At 40.9% G+C, this 18,788-nt stretch overlaps 1 protein-coding gene across 1 annotated transcript; it reads left to right on the top strand.

Moving 5' to 3' along the window:
* The first annotated feature begins 1,089 nt into the window (after window positions 1-1,089).
* On the top strand, window positions 1,090-18,111 carry C6H5orf15 (chromosome 6 C5orf15 homolog). The gene is made up of 3 exons (XM_008142325.3): window positions 1,090-1,257; window positions 14,100-14,629; window positions 16,645-18,111. Exons 1-3 carry the CDS (start codon window positions 1,119-1,121, stop codon window positions 16,774-16,776), a joined length of 801 nt encoding a protein of 266 aa, XP_008140547.2. The 5' UTR covers window positions 1,090-1,118; the 3' UTR covers window positions 16,777-18,111.
* The last annotated feature ends 677 nt before the right edge of the window (window positions 18,112-18,788 follow it).

Genomic DNA, 18,788 nt, shown 5'->3' with positions numbered 1-18,788 from the left:
ATGTCTTACTTCCTGACATGCTGATTTTCCTGCAAACTGATCCAATGGAACTTTTATTATCTGAAGCCTATAGATGTTTATTAAGGGAACGTTCACAGAACCTACAGATCAAACCATTGTGCCAAGGCCTTAAGGGAACTCTGTGGATGCTTCTAAGTTTGCATGTTCATATGCTGGGGATTCTAAGTTTCAAAGTTTAAAAAGTAATAGAAGCTTATTGCAGGAAATGTGGAAGCTCTTTGCACCTCTATTTCTTAGCCCACTTCCCGGCTTTTCCTCCATAATACCTTTTCCGTCGTATACAGTGTATATTTTACACTATGGTCTCCCTCACAAGAAAATAAACACAATAGTAGGGTTTTGTTCTGTTCACTGCTGTATACTGAAATATGGAGAGGTCTAAATGTGGAAGTGGTAAACGATTATGGGTAAAGATAAAAAGTAAAAGCATTTTCCTGTAATTCCACCCAGCCATTGCCACTGTTAACATTTGCTTCCTTCGCCTTTGGGAGGGAATAGGCAGTTACCTTCCTTTAGGGATCAGTCTATGACACAGTTGGCTCCTCCATTCACAGACTTTTTATTTATTTATTTTTTTTATATATTTTATTGATTTTTTACAGAGAGGAAGAGAGAGGGATAGAGTTAGAAACATCGATGAGAGAGAAACATCGATCAGCTGCCTCCTGCACAACTCCTATTGAGGATGTGCCTGCAACCAAGGTACATGCCCTTGACCAGAATCGAACCTGGGACCTTTCAGTCCGCAGGCCGACGCTCTATCCACTGAGCCAAACCGGCTAGGGCCACAGACGTTTTAAAACACGTATTAGCGGTGCGGTATCCCATCATGCGGGAGGCAGGGAGAGCCTCGCTCCAGACCCTCTTCCCACCTTACACATCACCTCCTAAACCCGCAGCCGAGTTGAGGGGGGGAGGGGCTCCCCTTTGCCCCCAGCTCCCACCACCCTTCCTCCTTATTTCCTTTTCTAGAGCCCGCGCCAGGCTGCAACGTCACCACGCTGGGACGTAGGGGCTCCGGGCCCTGACGCCTTACGCAGGGTCTGACGTCACGACGTAGAGCCCAGCTACCGCGCAGGTTCCGGGCTGAGTCCGTTATGGCCGCTGTCGCCCTGAGGAGGATGAGTGGGGCTGTGCATGCGAAGCTGCCGCCCAGACCCGGCACTCAGGTCCCCGCGGGCTTGGAGCGGCCGCTGGTCCTGACGCTCCTGCTGGCGTGCGCCACAGTGACCAGTGGTAAAGGGGGCGCGGCGGCGGGGCGGTTGCGGGAGACCCGGGGACCCGGGCGCGGGCCGGGAGGGAGACCGGCGGAGCCAGGGGAAGGGCGCTTCCGAGAAGCCGCGGTCTAGATGGGACGGGGGCTCAGCTGGTCCGAGGAGACAGTGGCTGTCTGAAGGGGTCTAAGGAAGTGGGGTCTCTGCGAGGCCCGAGAGGTGCTGACCCGGGGCGCAGGGGGCGGGGTGTGTGGATGGGCGGGGAGCGGCGAGCGGTGGTGTGGTCTGGAGTCTGCAAGCTTGGGTTGCCAGCGGGAATGGAGGTGGTGGGGAGAGTCTCCAGAGGAGGGGGTAGAAGAGGAGGCGGAGGAGACAGGTGCTGAGGCGATGGCCGAGGTTAGGAGCTGTGGTGTCTACACAGGGCCCCAAGGTGGTGGCGGCGGGGGCACCCCGCGGTCTAGCCGGACCAAGGTGGGCAGGAGCCGCGACCGGACTGAGCTGATGGAGTATTTCCGAGGGCAGAAGTGAAGGGGAAAGAGCGGCCTTCGGGGACTGGTATCTGTGAGGTCTGGTTCTGTGTTTGGTAAAGAACCAGAATACAGGGGCTTGGGAAGAGGAGAGGAGTCCCGGACAAGCGAGAGTCTTTGTAAACATGGCCCCTTCCCTGTGTCCTGGGTTAACCGCACAGTCCTGCTTTATTTTAATGGATCCATAGGATTTAAGAACTTCATTAGAAATTTTTTTATTTGAGGCAAAATTGACATATAACATTATATTAGTTCCAGGTGTACAACATAGTGATTCGATATTTGTATACACTGCAAACTGAACACCACAAGAAGTCTAGTTACCATATGTTCTCATACATAGTTAAATTGTTTTATCTTGTAATGAGGACTTTTAAAATGTACTCTTAACTTTCAAAACAGTATTATTAGCCATAGTCATCATGCTGTACATCACATCCCTGTGACTTACTTTATAACTGGAAATTTGTACCTTTTGACTCCCTTTACCAATCCTTTGCACCCCCCTTCCCTCCACAAACCATCAATCTGCTCTTTGTTTTTTTATTTTATTTATTTATTTATTTTTAAAAAAGATATTTTATTGATTTTTTACAGAGAGGAAGGGAGAGAGATAGAGAGTTAGAAACATCGATGAGAGAGAAACATTGATCAGCTGCCTCCTGCACACCCCCTACTGGGGATGTGCCCACAACCAAGGTACTTGCCCTTGACCGTAATCGAACCTGGGACCTTTCAGTCCGCAGGCCGACGCTCTATCCACTGAGCCAAACCGGTTTCGGCCAATCTGCTCTTTGTATCTATGAGTTTGGCCTTTTGCCTTTGTCTTGTTTTGATTTGTTTTGTATTTTAAGATTCCACATATAAGTGAAATCATATGTTATTTGTCTTTCTCTACATAGTGCCCTCGAGGTCCATACATGCTGTCCCAAATGGCAAGATTCCATTCTTTTTTATGGCTGAGTAACATTCCATGTTTATATGTCTAGCATCCTTATTCATTCATCCATTGATGGGTACTTCCATCGTTTCCATATATATATATATTTTTTAAAAATATATTTTATTGATTTTTTACAGAGAGGAAGGGAGAGGGATAGAGAGCTAGAAACATCGAGGAGAAACATCTATCAGCTGCCTCCTGCACACCCCCCAACGGGGATGTGTCCGCAACCAATGTACATGCCCTTGACCGGAATCGAACCTGGGACCCCTCAGTCCGCAGACCGACGCTCTATCCACTGAGCCAAACCGGTTTCGGCATCGTTTCCATATTTTGACTGTTGTAAATAATGCTGCATGATTAAGTATTGATTTTCTTAGAAATGTTACATCATGAATCAAGCTACTGAAGGCTTCATTGAGAAATGAGGAAATCTGTAAACCAGGGCCTGAGGCCTGGGGGGTGGGGGGACAAATCCACTAATAAGACCTTAAAATGATTAAGCAGTATTTTTTGTAGTAGTTCTCTTTTTCTTTCAGGCCAAGAAACAATCCTGCTTTTCTCCCTAAATCTTTTTGAGTTTTCAGGTGAAAAACAGTGTGAAAGGGATAGTGTTCTAGGGCAACTGGACACCCCCAACCCCCAGAAGTGTTTGTAAGTCTTTAGGGAAGGACGGTGGTCCATTTTTCCAAGGCCCTTTTATCATTAGTAAAATATAATGAAGATTTCCCTGGCAGATGCAGATAGTTGTGCTCTGAAATCACTTAAGTACCATGATTGTTTTGATCATTTAGTCATCTAAGAAAAACTGACATCTAAACATTTACATTTCTCGCTGGAATGCTTAAGATATATGGCTAGTAACTGTAGTTTCAGAAACAGCCTCCCCCCTAAGAGATAGTTGGAAATCTTGTGAGGGGGAGTGTCAAAAAGTAAGGTGTCCTTTGTGTAGGTTTTTATTTATTAGAACCCCCAACGATATTGCTCCAACTATATTGGGACATCTCAGGGATTTTTTCCCTTTTTTAAATTCTCTTCTCTTCTCCTTCTCTCTCTCTCTCTCTCTCTCTCTTTCTCCATACACACACATATACACACTTTAAATTCAGATTATCCCCCTACTGAAAATAAATGAAACTAACATATATGCTTTTAATAGGGAAGCAGCTCGATTGCAGTATAGTGTAGCATTTATAAAGCTTTAGCTAAATATTAGTGTTTTTATAAACATGCCTAATGATAGAGTGATTTCAAAGTATTACTCTTGTATTAACAAAATTAAAGTCTAGATAGAATGTATTGAGTTCCAGCCGAAACTGGTTTGGCTCAGTGGATAGAGCGTCGGTCTGCGGACTGAAGGGTCCCGGGTTCGATTCCGGTCAAGGGCATGTACACTGGTTGCGGGTACATCCCTGGTGGGGGGTGTGCAGGAGGCAGCTGGTCGATGTTTCTCTCTCATCGATGTTTCTAGCTCTCTATCCTTCTCCCTTCCTCTCTGTAAAAAAATAAAATATATTTAAAAAAAATAAAAAAAAAAGAATGTATTGAGTTCCAAACTTCAAGTTAAGCATAGGAAATTAGAATGTTACCACATCAGATTTATTTAAACTTATTCCATATTAGGTTTCTTAAAATTTCAATGCTTGGATATATTCTTGGCAATTGGTAAGATTTGTTAAGTTTTATGATTTTCATTTTGATAAGGTCTAAAATATTAATATAAGCATTGTTTTGGATCAATGGGTGGATGATCACTTTATGACCAAGTCTTGCCATGCAGTTTCAAAAGTGTCTGCTTTTTACATTTGTCCCCAAATGATCACCTAACTTTAACGTGTAATGTATTTAAATTTTTAAGGTAAAGTGTGTGAATGAATTCTCAAGGTCCTCTGCATTCTTGTTTGAAAAATGTTGATAGAGTTTATTTTTCTGTTTTTAAAAATTATTTTTAGCGGTAGTCTTATTTATTTTGAGAGAGAGAGAGAAATATATTTATTGTTCCACTTATGTATTCACTAGAGGCCCGTTGCACGAAGAGATTCGTGAATAGGCCTTCCTTCCCTTGGCTTCCAGCACCAGTTTTCCTCCAGCACCAGGGACCCAGGCCTTCGCTCCAGCTGGAGTCTGCCTTCTTTGTCTTTGCTGCAGGCTCTGGCCAGGCTCTGGCCAGAGTCTGCCATCTTCACTGCAGACGCAGGCCGGTGTCTGCCGTCTTCATCTTTGCTGCAGACTCCGGAGTCTGCAGTCTTGTCTTCGCTGTGACCGGAGTGCTGCTCCTGGAGATCCCTTCGCACCCCCCGCATAGCAGGCGTCCTGCCCTGCCCAGCCACTCCTCATCTGGAGCAGCTGGGCAGCTGCCATCTCTGTCCTTCTAATTTGCATATCCCCTCCTGATTGGCTGGTGGGCGTAGCGGAGTGATGGTCAATTTGCATGTTTCTCTTTTATTAGTGTAGATTCATTGGTTAGAGAGAGAGAGTGAGAGGTTTATTGTTACACTTATTTATGCATTCATTGGTTGCTTCTTGCATATGCCCTGATCAGGGTTTCGGCCCATATCCTTGGCATATTGGGACAACACTCTAACCAACTGAATTACTGGCAGGATGATATAGTTTATTTTAAGCAGTTTTTAAAAGGGACTAGTAGAAGATAATTAAATTTAGGAAGCTTTATTTTTAAAATGTTAAATTTTAACTAGAGAGGTAATATCAAATAAGAAAGGGTAGAAATGGAACATTTATAAGTCTAAAGTAATATATATGTTTGTAGAAGCTCAACAATTAAACACATACAGTCAGAATTATCACTTTGTTATGAATGCTCTTCTTATTTGATTGGATCAACTATTTTGAAGGAGTGGAAGTGTAGGAGGTTGATCTAATTTGCATAAAATGTTTTAAATGAGTTCTTAGTTTGTTGTCTTGTATATTACAAGTTTTTAGTCCTTGAACAATACCTATTAATTCTCCTCCTACTTGGTGCTAGGTATTGGAGTCACAACAACAAATAGGGTGACATTGGAGATATCCTTAGAAGAATGAGTGAGATTTTGCCTGGCCGAGAACTCTGTGAAAGGTTTTTCAGAGGGTAAATCAGTACAAAGATGCATCTTGGGGAGTGGTGTGATGAGAGTTGGGTCAAGAATGTGGTCACTAAATATTCAGTGCCTGCTATCTGTTAAGTAGGCAGTGGGGACAGAGTAGTTAGGGAGATCCTATCTAATAAAAGATTAATATGCAAATTAACTCACTCAGCAACAAAATGTTGGCGCCCATAGCCACAAGATGGCGGCATCCAGTCCTCTCAGCCCCGCTGGAGTCACCCAGTCTCAGGGAGGGCTGCTACTGAGAGCCGGCAGCATAAGTGGCCTGGCGGAATGCTGTCCAGAGATCTTCCTGACCCTTTATAAAAAACAAAAACAAATTCACTCCCCACGGAGTGATCCCACACACACAAACCTGCAGTCTCGGGTCTTAGCCTTGGAGGTGCCCATACCCCCACGGAGTGATCCCCTCCCAGCGGCAGCCTGGGGTCTCAACCACTGAGTCACACCAGCCAGGCAGATATGGAGGAATCTTAAATGTTTTTTAAAAAAATATATATTTTATTGATTTTTTACAGAGAGGAAGGGAAAGGGACAGAGAGCTAGAAACATCTATGAGAGAGAAACATCAATCAGCTGCCTCCTGCATACTCCCCACTGGGTGTGTGCCCCCAACCAAGGTACATGCCCTTGACTGGAATTGAACCTGGGACCCTTGAGTCTGCAGGCCGACGCTCCATCCACTGAGCCAAACCAGTTAGGGCTGTCCAATATGTTAAAGAAAAAACCCTATCTAATAAAGAGGGACTATTCAGGAGAGGGCATTTGGGGGTGACCGGGCTGTCAGGGGAGGGCAGTTGGGGATGATCGGGCCGGCAGAGGAGCAGTTAGGCATCGATCAGGCTGGCAGGGGAGTGGTTAGGGGCAATCAGGCAGGCAGGCAGGCAAGCAGTTGGGAGCCAGCAGTCCTGGATTGTGAAAGGGATGTCCGACTGCCTGTTTAGGCCTGATCCCACAGGGAGTCAGATATCCTCCAAGGGTTCCCAGATTGGAGAGGGTGCAGGTTGGGCTGAGGAACACCCCCCCCCCCCCGTGCACGAATTTTGTGCACTGGGCCTCTAGTAGTAGATAATGAGATTGAAATAATGGAACCAGATCATGTAGGATCTTGTGGGCTATTATAAAGACTTAGAATTTTATTTTTGAGAGAAATGGAGGGTTTAGAATTTTTTTCCAAACACTGTTTACAATCAGTATTATTTTGTATTAGTTATAGGTGTACAACATAGTGGTTAGACAATCATATACTTTACAAAGTGATGCCCCTGATATTTCCAGGACCCATCTGGCACCATACATAGTTATTACACTACCAGAGGCCTGGTGCACGAATTTGTGCACCAGTGGGGTCCCTCGGCTGGGCCAAAACTGGCTCTCTGACATCCCCTGAGGGATCCTGGATTGTGAGAGGGTGCAGGCCAGGTTGAGGGACCCCACCGGTGCATGATCGGGGCCGGGGAGGGACACGGGAGGTTGGCCAGCGAGGGAGGAACAGCAGGAGGGCTCCAGGGAGTGTCCGGCCCATCTTGCTCAGTCCTGATTGACCTGACACTAGCAACAAGCTAACATACTGGTTGGTTGAAGTGTCTGCCCCCTGGTGGTCAGTGCACGTCATAGCGATTGTTTGACTGTCTGCCCCCTGGTGGTCAGTGCATGTCATAGCGAGCTGTTGAGTGGCCTTAGCATATCATTAGCATATTACACTTTGATTGGTTGAATGGACGACTGGACACTTAGCATATTAGGCTTTTATTATATAGGATTATTGACTATACTCTATGCTGTGCTAGGAGAGCTCCCAGAAGGCTTTAAGTAGAGGAGTAACACCATCCTAGTTAAGTTTGTACACGATGACTCTGGCTGTTGTGGAGAGTGGACAGTAGGGGTTAGGGTAGAAGCAGGCAGATCATTTAGAAGGCCACTTCAGTAATCCAGATGAGATGATGGTGGCTTGGACTAGGCAGTAGCAGTGGAGGGGTGAAAAGTCTTCAAATTATGCATATATTTTGAAGGTAGAGTAACAGATTGGATGTAGGTATTAAGAAAATGACGATTCCAAGGTTTTTGGTTTGAGTAACTATAAAAATGGAATTGCCGCCCTGACCAGTTTGGCTCAGTGGATAGTGCGTCGGCCTGCGGACTGAAAGGTCCCAGGTTCGATTCCAGTCAAGGGCATGTACCTTGGTTGCGGGCACATCCCCAGTGGGAGGTGTGCAGGAGGCAGCTGATCGGTGTTTCTCTCTCATCTCTCTCATCGATATTTCTGACTCTCTATCCCTCTCCCTTCCTCTCTGTAAAAAATCAATAAAATATATTTTAAAAAAAATGGAGTTGCCATTAAGCAAGAGGGAAACTGTAGTTAGAACAAGTTTCTGTTTTTTCTTTTTGGAGTGGGAAGTAAAAATGCATTTTTAAATTAAACTTTTAATTTTGAAATAATTGTAGATTCACTTGCAGTTGCAAGAAGTAATGCAGAGTTCCTGTGTAACTGTTTACCCAGTTTTCCCCATTGGTAATACCTTGCAAAACTGTAGTATAATATTATACTCAGCACCCTGACATTGATACAGTGAAGATACAGAGTATTTTCATCACCTCAGGACCTCTTGTGTTGCCCTTTACAGTCCCCCACTTCCCTTCTATCCACACTCTCTCCTGAAATCCCGGCAGTTTGTTTTTTAGTTTTATTATTTTGTCATTTTGAGAATGTGATGTAAATGGAATCAGATGGTATATAATTTTTTGGGATTGGCTTTTTCACCTAGTGTAATTCTTTGGAGATTCATCCAAATTGTTTCACATGTCAGTAGTTTGTTCCTTTTTATTGCTGAATACTATTCTATGTATGGATGTGTACTACACTTTGTTTAACCATTCATCTGTTGAGGGACATCTGTGTTGTTTCCAGTTTTTGGCTATTATGAATAGAGCTGTTATAAACATTCAGATTTTTGTGTGAACATAGGTTTTGATTTCTCTGGGATAAATGCCCAGGAGTGCAATTGTTGGGTTATATGATAGTTGCACATTTATTTTTTAAGAAATTGCCAAACTGTTTTCTGGCATAGCTGTCCTATTTTACATTACCACCAGCAATATGTGAGTTGCATCTTTGCCAGCATTTGGTATTGTCTTCTGTCTTTTTTTTTTTTTTTAAAGGGCTCATAGTTTTAATGTTTTTATTGATTTTAGAGAAGAAGAGAGAGCGAGCTAGGGAGAGACAGAGAGGGAGGAAGAGAGAAAGAGAGGGAGGGAGGGAGAGGAACAGAGAGAGAGAGAGAGAGAGAGAGAGAGAAAGAAATATTGATGTGAGAGGCAAACATCGATCAGTTGCCTCCCGTATACACCCTGTCTGGGGACTGAACCTATAACCTGGACATGTGCCCTGACTGGGAATTGAACTGCTCTGACCTTTTGGTGTATGGAATAATGCTCAACCAACTGAGCCACATTGGTCAGGGCATATATTGCTGTTTTCTATTTGCTAATATTTTGTTTATTTATTTTAAAAAATATATTTTTATTGATTTCAGAGAGGAAGGGAGAGAGACAGATAGAAAAATCAGTGATGAGAATCATTGATCAGCTGCCTCCTGTACGTTCCCTACTGGGATCGAACCTGCAACCTGGGCAACTTGAGCATGTGCCCTGACCAGGAATGGAACCATGACCTCTTGGTTCATAGGTCAACGCTCAACCACTGAGCCACACTGGCCAGGCGATTTGCTAATATTTTGTTAAGCATTTTTACATCCATATTCATGAAAGATATCAGTGTTTAGTTTTCTTTTTCTGTAGTATCTTTGGTTTTGATATCAAGATGATATTAGTTTCATAAAATACACTGAGAAATATTGCCCCCTTTTCTATTCTATGAAAGAGATTGTGTAGAACTGGTGTTCTTTTTTAAAAAAATACATTTTTTATTGATTTCAGAGAAGAAGGGGGGGAAGAGAGAGAGAGAGACACACACAGACAGACAGACAGATATCAGTGATGAGAGAGAATCATTAATTGGCTGCCTCCTGCACAACACCCACTGGGGATCAAGCCCACAACCTGGGCATGTGCCCTTGACTGGAATCGAACCTGGGACCCTTTAGTCTGCGGGCTGATGCTCTTATCCACTGAGCCAAACCAGTGAGGGCTGGTGTTAATTCTTTAAACATTTGGTAGGATTTGCTAGTGAGCCATCTGGGCCAAGAGATTTATTTTTGGGGAGTTTTAATTTGCACTCGGATGTCGAGTGTGACTCGACACAGTTAGCATCGGTAGCAGGAATCGAGAAAAAAGCAAGCGAGTGCAAAGGGTTAAAATCAAGAATTTAATTTTAATAGTTACAGAGCTCTTCAAATAATGTATTTCAGATTGGGTGAGCTGTGGTAGTTTGTGTTTTTAAGACTCTGGTCTTACTTTAACTTTCTCTTTTACTTGGTTTTTAAAAAAATCCTCATCTGAGGATATTTTTCCATTGATTTTTAGAGAGAGTGGAAGAGAGAGGGAAAGACAGAGAGAATTATTGATGTGAGAGAAACACATTGATTGGTTGCCTCCTGCATGAGCCCCAACCAGGGCTCAGGCTGGGGAGAAGCCTTCAACTGACCAGAATCGAACATGGCATCCTTGACCAGAATCGAACATGGCATCCTTCCATCCTCAGGCTGATGCTCTATCCACTGAGCCAAAAGGGCTAGGGCTCTTTTACTTGGCTTTTTATGACTTTGCACTGGCAGGGAGGGGAGGGTTGCTGCACATTATTGCCATATACTGGATAGAGATAGAAATCTCCATTTGTTACTTCTGGGCAAGGGTGGGAGTTCTGGCTCCGCTCATGGTCTCCACTGACATAATGGTGGGGGTGGCCTGGTTACTGCTTGACTCTTCTTGGGCCTCCTCTGACACCATCCCATTTGACGGGGCAGGGACACCTTGTTACAGGCTGGGGAGGGTGGAAATGTAGGCTCCCCACATGGCCTTTGCTGGTGTGGATGTGAGCTTTGGTATTTGCCTGGAGTACAGTAGCCATTGTCTAAAAGCTTGCTTTCTTGCTAGGCTGCCTCTCTTGATTTAGCTAGAGAGAGCAGGCTTTTTGTGGAGCCCTTTCTGTCTGTACCCCTGGTGTTTCCAGGTTACTGCCTTCTTCAGTTCCAAGTTTGCAAAACCTGAGATAAAAAAAAAATCAGGGAAGTCACCACTGGGTCATTTCTCAGGTCCTAAGGTCTCTAACTGCTTTGCTTATTCTCTCCACCTTGCAGAGTCTTCTTGTATTATGTTATATATGTTATGCAGGATTTTAGTTGTGTTTAGAGGGAGGAACAGGGAAAGTATGCTTACTCCATCTTCCTGGAGGCCAAAATCATAATTCATTTGGAACAGGACTTTGAAGGTCAGACATCTAAGAGGAGATTTCAAGTAGGCCATTGGATTTATGAGTCTAGAGTTCTGGTAGTTCGTGCAAGTTCTCTTCTAATCACTGCATTTTTCTCAGAGAAGTTAGGAAGTGATAACATCAGTTGAAAGTGAGCACAACAGAGAAGGTGTTGGAAGTTTGAGGTTAGGAAAATGGGAATGGTCTCCTAAGGGAGCAGGAGGGTGGACTAGGAAAATATGGTGTAATTGCCAACAGCATTACATGTACACCTGAATTTTTGGCATTAAATTTAAAATGACATAAAAACAATGGCATGGTTGTACACTTATTTTCAGTCATGCTCAGCTGCTTGGTGCAAATGGGGACTAGTCAGAGAGTTTGATTTAACTTGGGATATAGCCTCACCATGTAAGCGGGACAAAGTGAGCGAGGGGGGAGGAAATTAGAGGTATATGTGAGAGGGATAATGTCTGACCATAGAACTGAATCTGGGTAAAGAGGGATGAGAGTGTATTGGGCGAGGGAGTAAAGGTGGTAGGTTCAGAGAATTATGGTCCTGATGGATTCAGAATATCAGGGAATGAATTCGAAGGATAGGAGGTCATGTCAGTGGTTGGGATGCATGAAGTTGAGATTCTGGAAGAGTTGTGATGATAGATAATGACCATGGGAATGAGAAGTTAAGGGCTGCCTCATCAGAAGAGAGGTGGGTCAAGGTTTTTGAAATCAAGACAGGAGTATTTGGGTAGAGTGAACTCGAGCCAGAAGCTAAAATCACTGAGAATTAGGGATCCTAATGGGGAGTTCGTGGACAAAGGTTAGTTAGTAGGTGATAGCTGATGACAAGGAGAATCAAGGCTGGGGGCATTTAGGGAAGGAAATGGGAGAATGGTCTGGAAGGGGCTCCACCCCTTCTCCAGTACAAGACTGTGGGAGAAAAAAGAGCTATTAATTAAAAAGGCTGCAGGGAAAGTATGGGAGATTCAGGTTTCAGTTAAGAAAGTGAAGATGTTAGAAAGGATTTGCTGGTGAGTGACTGGATTCTAGAGTGTACGGTGGAGGTTTTGTGGACATGGAGGGGCTGGGAGATGGGGACAAATTATAATAATTTCTACCCCTGTCAGCTTGTGTCCCTTTAAATATACATGACTATTCCAAAAGTCAAGCATAGAAAAATAAAAATTTAAAAAGTCAAGTTTAGTTTGTTGGCTTCCAGCTTTACAAATTTCTTTTAAAACATGTTTCCCCACACTTTGTCAGGAAAATTAAATATATCAGAGAAATAGCAATTTGTAAATTCCTGAATCAACCAAGTTGAGGTGATTAATGTCAAAATTCTTTTAAGAAATTCCTATTAATAGTTTTCTGAATAACTCTAATTTACAGTCTAATGTAGTATTTGTTGAACAACTTCAAGAATATCCATTATACTTGTATAGTTCCTGTTTATTTTTTCTAGTGAAAAATTCAAGGAACCAACTATTGCAACTGCTATAGGAGAGTTTTACTAATTTTTTTTTTTATTTTACTAAATTATTTTTTTCTGAGAGTCTATTCAGTCCATTTTTTTTTTCTATACAAAGTGTATGTCAACTATGATACACAAGCCAGAGTGTATTCACATAGACCAAGAGTTGGCTGTTAGGTTGTTCATTTGTGTTCAGGCACACCTACTTTTGCAAAGCCCAAGAATGATTTGGTTTAATCTTAGCCCTGTAAAATATTTTTCTTTACTGTGATAGACTTAAAAATATTATGTATTTTTAAATCTCACGTGACATTTTAAAATATTTTTAAAAAAGTGTAATCTATATTTTTGAAGTTGTTCAACAGATACTACATTAGATTGTAAGTTAGAAACTGCTAAATTTCAGCAGGTATGCCTCTGAACTTTTGGTATGTAGACTTACTGATGTAAATAATTTAACTTTTACTTCAGTAAATCATGCTGAGTTAAGAGCTTGTATGTATTTGGTGTCATTCTTGTATCCAGATTGCCTTCTTTAATCTTTAAAATAGTCTAGTTCACACTTTGTTTTTAAGCTCCAGTTTCCAATTCTTTTCCTTTAGGTGTTTTCCCTTCTTCCTAAGAATACTTTTTTTTTTTTAAATTTGGGATGTGGGTATCTGTCAGTTCTAGTAGTACTTAGAAATGCTGTCTACATTAGTTTCTCTTGAATTTGTTGTACTGCATGGAAAGTACTTAAGTTCAGCCCTGGCCAGAGTGGTTCAGTTGATCGAGCGACGTCCTGTCCACTGAAAGATTGCTAGTTAGATTCCTGGTCAGGGCACATGCACAGGTTGCAGGTTTGGTCGCTGGTCGTGGTGTGTGCGGAGGCAACCAATTGATGTTTCTATTTCACATAAAAGTTTCTTTCTCTCTCTCCCTCCCTCCTCTCTCTATAAAATCAATAAAAACATATTAAAAAAAAAAAAGAAAGTACTTAAGTTCATATTTCTTATGTAGTTTGTGACCTACTTGAGCGAGGACCAGCCTCTCTTTTTTCCTGTTCTGGACATGGGGTGGAGTCTGAGGGCAGATACTGAAGTCCAACCCCTTGGGGAAGTGAAAACAGAGGAGATGGGGAGAGCTGTGTGTGGACTTCGCCCTTGTGACCTAAAGTCAAACTCCTCTTTATTCTTTCTTTTTTTCTTCTATTATTGGCAGGCTAGGTCTTCTTCGTTGCTTAAGTTGTTACTGTCTGGCAAGGCAGTTGTTATCTGATGAATAATTGACCTAAGAAGAAAACTAACTGATTACTGCCTATTGAGACTTAGGTATTAACTAATTCTCAAGAGCAAGATAATAGGAATTTAGCAAAGAGAAATGCTTAGTAAAAATTTTAGGTTAATATGCTTCTAACTTAATGGATATAAAGTTAGAGCTTTCATTTAATGCTCTTTATTCACTTACTTTAGCTCTACCACTGACTGATTCACGGAACGAGACTGTACTCATGAAAGATGTTTCTACTCCAAATATAAGTGCTGTTTTAACACCTGAAGAACAAACCAAACCTTCTATTTCCCAAATCAGCACCACTCTCCCTCCCACAACTAGTACAGAGAAAAGTGGAAGGGCATCTGTCCCCCCGCATCCTTCACCTACTGCTACTCTGTCCCAAGAGGAAGCTGATAACAATGAAGATCCTAGCATAGAAGAGGAGGATCTTCTCACACTGAATAGTTCTCCGTCCACCGCCAAAGATACTCTGGACAATGGAGATTACGGAGAACCAGACTATGACTGGACCACCAACCCCAGGGATGATGAGTCCAGCGAGGCGTTGGAAGAAAAAAGGGGCTACATGGAAATTGAACAGTCAGTGAGATCTTTTAAGACCCCATCCTCAAATATAGAAGAGGAAGATAGCCATTTCTTTTTTCATCTTATTATTTTTGCTTTTTGCATTGCTGTTGTTTATATTACGTATCACAACAAAAGGAAGGTAAGTTTGGGTTTTTTAGCCCCTCTAGTTGTCCTTTAATATCTGAATCATACTTCTTACTAATGCTTTTGGTGATTCAGGATTGTTTTCTTTAAGTCAAGTTTAAAATGGTAAAAGATAGACATACCTAATCAGTTTATAAATCTATGGTGTATTTTAACAACTATTTTCAGAATGTTTTAATTACATGTGATTCTAAGAAAAGAAAATAATTAAAAAAAATTGATTTGAGGGGAGGGTAAGGGGGGGAGAGAGAGAGAGAAAGAGAAACATTGAATTGTTGTTTCACTTATTGATGTATATTTATTGGTTGCTTCTTGAATGTGTCTTGACCAGAGATTGAACTAACAGCCTTGACATATTGGGATATTGCTCTAACCAATTGAGTTACCTTGCCAGGGCCCAAACCCTGTGATTAAAAAAAGTAAAAAGGTTTTATATCTTAATTTAGCATTGCTTTTTCAATGGGAATACTTGTGGAGAAAGATTGTTAATTTAGTACTTTTAATTAATTAAGCATTGAACTTAGTGATATTTTAATAACTTTTTTCCCCTGGTTCTAAAACTTTAGGGAATTCAGAAAATACAGAAAAATATAGAAATGAAAATTTAGGCTACCACTCAAAGCTGAGCATTATTACCATTTTGGTATATTTCTGGTCTACAAATATATATATATATATGTATATATATATATATACACACACACACACACACACACATATATATGTATACATACATATATGTATATATATATAATTCAGACATATGTGTATGTTATACTTTTTAACTTTTTTTTTGTATGTTATAATTTTTAAATGAATTTGATCTCATATAGAGTTTTGTATTGTGCTTTCTACTTAACAAATCATGAGCATTTTCCATTATCATTAATATTCTTTAAAAACATGATTTAATAGCTACATATTTTATTTAGTTGTTTTCTAGTTGAACATTTAGATGACTTCCAATTTTTGGTTCAGAAATAATGTGATGAACATTTCTGCACTGGAATTGGTTTGTTAGATTCCATGAGGCAAAGGGGGGGCATAAAGAGGACTGGATGGCCCTTGTGTCATCCCGTACACCAAAAGGTGGCAGGTTCAGTTTCTGGTCAGGGCACATACCTAGGATGCGGGTTTGATCCCAGTTGGGGCAAGGACGGGTGCGTACAGGAGGTAACTGATCGATGTTTTTCTCTTCGATGTTTCTCTCCCCCCTTCTCCCTCTCCCCCTTCCTTCTTCTCTCTAAAAATCAATAAACATATCCTCGGGTGAAGCTTTAAAAAAAAATAGAAAAAAAAGAGGACTGGATAGATAATTTAGTTTGAGGATACATTTTGGCACTCTTAGTCCCAGAGCTGAATAGTTAAGATTTTCAAATATTTTATTGAAGGGAGATCCAACACACAATGCCCTTTTTAATACTTACTGGTCAGGAAGTCTCAGATTTTGACTTTATTGTAACTTGCTATGTGATTCCTGGCAAGCCAACTTTCCCTTTGGGGCCTTGATTTTTTTTACCTGAGAAATTACAAAACTGGACCAGATAATGTCAAAATGCCTTCCATATTTGAGAATCAGTGATTCTAAAATCCTTTTGGTTATTTGTGGTTTAGTGGGCTGTCACTAGCTTTGTAAATGCTTGTAGGTGGACAGAATTTTGAATGCCAGGGATATTCTATCCTGGTGTTTAATGTTGGGTCATCTCTATTATAAACACGTAAGGGACTTGTTAAACATGTAGGTTCCTGGATTCCACCATAATCTACTAGTTCATTTCTGAAGAGCGAGCCCAGGAATCTGTCTCTAACAAGCACTCTATGTACAATAAAATCTAAGAAGCACTGTCTGGCCTTGTTTACAAGATGGAAAACAAAAGAGCCTTTTTACTGTTGTTGATATTTTACTTTTCGTATTTGGGAACCTAGGAAAGAGGTATTTCACTTGTTTTAAAAACTTTTAGCATCTCCATTTTTTTATTTGTATGTCTAATTTATTTTGTCTTATTCCAGATTTTCCTTCTGGTTCAAAGCAGGAAATGGCGTGATGGTCTTTGTTCCAAAACGGTGGAATATCATCGTCTAGACCAGAATGTTAATGAGGCAATGCCTTCTCTGAAGATTACCAATGATTATATTTTTTAAAGCAGTGTGATTTGAGTTTGCTTATTATGTAATATTATTTGCTTGACTTTTTATATAATATCGTGAAGATTTTTGCCATAGGCAATTGATATTAAATGAGAGGTGGGTCTCTCTCTATTTTGCCTTGGTGCTTTGGAAATTAAATGTCACAAACAAGGAGTATATAATTTTTTTATCTACACTTTCAGAGGTGAATTCAGTCAGGTGTCTAAAATGTGGAGCTAAGCATTACCTTTTATTGTTTTAGATTTCTTTATTGTACTTCTGGAAGTATTAGTGATGCTACTTTTAAAAAAGATCCAAAACTTGTAACTAAATTCTAACATACCTGGTACTATTGATTCAGATTCTCTTCCTGCCATCCAAATACTTTTTTAAAAGCACATTTCTTTGTGCTCCCAAACTGTAACCTACAAGGATGTATGTAATAATACATACATAGGTTTGCATATAGGTAACATTTTTCTTCTCCAGGAAAATTGCTTTGGATATTTTTGGATAATTTAAACATAATTTAAGATAATAATATTACTTAATCTTACCACAATTTTAGCTCAGTTAATAAATGTTTCTAGAAATTCTGGCAATAGAGACGCTGTAGTTTGCAGTGGACATAGGTAACATGTTACAGAGATACCATTTTTTGGTTAGAATTCCTGAATTAAATTTAGAGGTAGAAATTGTGGTAAAATAATAAATACATGTACAATTGCTTTTAGTTAGCAATTGATTATAGCACGGGTTCCTCCAAGCTTTCAAGCAGGGGGCAGAGTTTAAAATTATATCAGATTTTTTCATATTGTTTATTTAGTAAGTTTGAATAAATTTTTGGGGCCATTATTGCTTAAGTAATATATCTAGGCCTTTCAAATTAAAATTAAACCTGAATGAAGTTGTATACATAAAGAGTATATGTGTACACTGATTTTTCCTCCCACTGTATTTTTTTTTAACCGCAACTGGAAACTAATACTGTATTTTATTTTAGCCTATCATAAAGAATTGATCAATGTGTAAATATGTGATTTGAACCATGGTTGACTTACAAGTGTCAATACCAACTTTTTAGAACATATAACCCCTAATGTACGTCAAACGCCCACTCACAAAGCCCCGGTGAGCGAGTGGGCCTGTGCTTTGTGTAGAGTTGGGAGGAGAAGGGCAGTCCATCATTTCTCTTGGTGGACAATTTTACGGTCCTAATCAGGAAGGGAAGCACAATGGAAATACACCTGCACTGTTTTATTGCAGTAATTTTTTTCATATCTGAAATTGTATTATTTAATATTTTGAATAAGATTTTAAAAAATAAATGGCAAAGATATCAACCCATAATTTTATAAGTGTGTTTCATTTTAATGATGGCATGGATCCTTCATTTGGTTGGTCACAGAGGGTTAGTGCTATGTCTGGGGGGAAGCTAAACTGACTAGCTTGCTTTTGTACCCTTTTTAAAAAAAATACATTTTTATTGATTTCGGAGAGGAAGGGAGAGGGAGAGAGAGAGAGAAACATCAATGATGAGAGAGAATCATTGATCGGCTGTCCTGCATGCACCCCACTGGGGATCGAGCATTGCTCCATTTAACAGTAGAACTCTGCCTCTACGAATGCCACTTCTAAATCCTACTTTAGGTCCAATTTACCACAAAGTACTGAAGTAGGATTGTAAAGAAAAGTAAAGCAGCTAAATCAAATGTGTGCTTTCTAGCATGCTGGGCTCCCTGTTGTTTCCCTGTTGAAGGCACCCCTATCCTGAGGATCATCCCTCCTTAGTGGATCTAGGGTTGTGGGGGTCTTCCTGATGGCACAGTCTTTGCTATTCAAGTCCCATGCTAAAATCAAGTAGCCTCTGATTTTTAGAAAGTGCATTGATTGAAAATGGTCCCAGAGTCTTGCATAGGCACCTGAGCTGTTGGTCTATAAATATGTAGTCTAATTCTGCCAAGGTCTGGGACCTAGAACTGCATGCAGGATGTGGTGAGTTACCTTTATCTGAACAACCACATTCC

The sequence above is a fragment of the Eptesicus fuscus genome, chromosome 6 (assembly GCF_027574615.1).
Source record: "Eptesicus fuscus isolate TK198812 chromosome 6, DD_ASM_mEF_20220401, whole genome shotgun sequence".
In the NCBI taxonomy this organism is placed as follows: domain Eukaryota; kingdom Metazoa; phylum Chordata; class Mammalia; order Chiroptera; family Vespertilionidae; genus Eptesicus; species Eptesicus fuscus.
The sequence above is the reverse complement of the archived record's forward strand: the minus strand, read 5'-3'. Positions and strand labels throughout refer to the sequence as shown.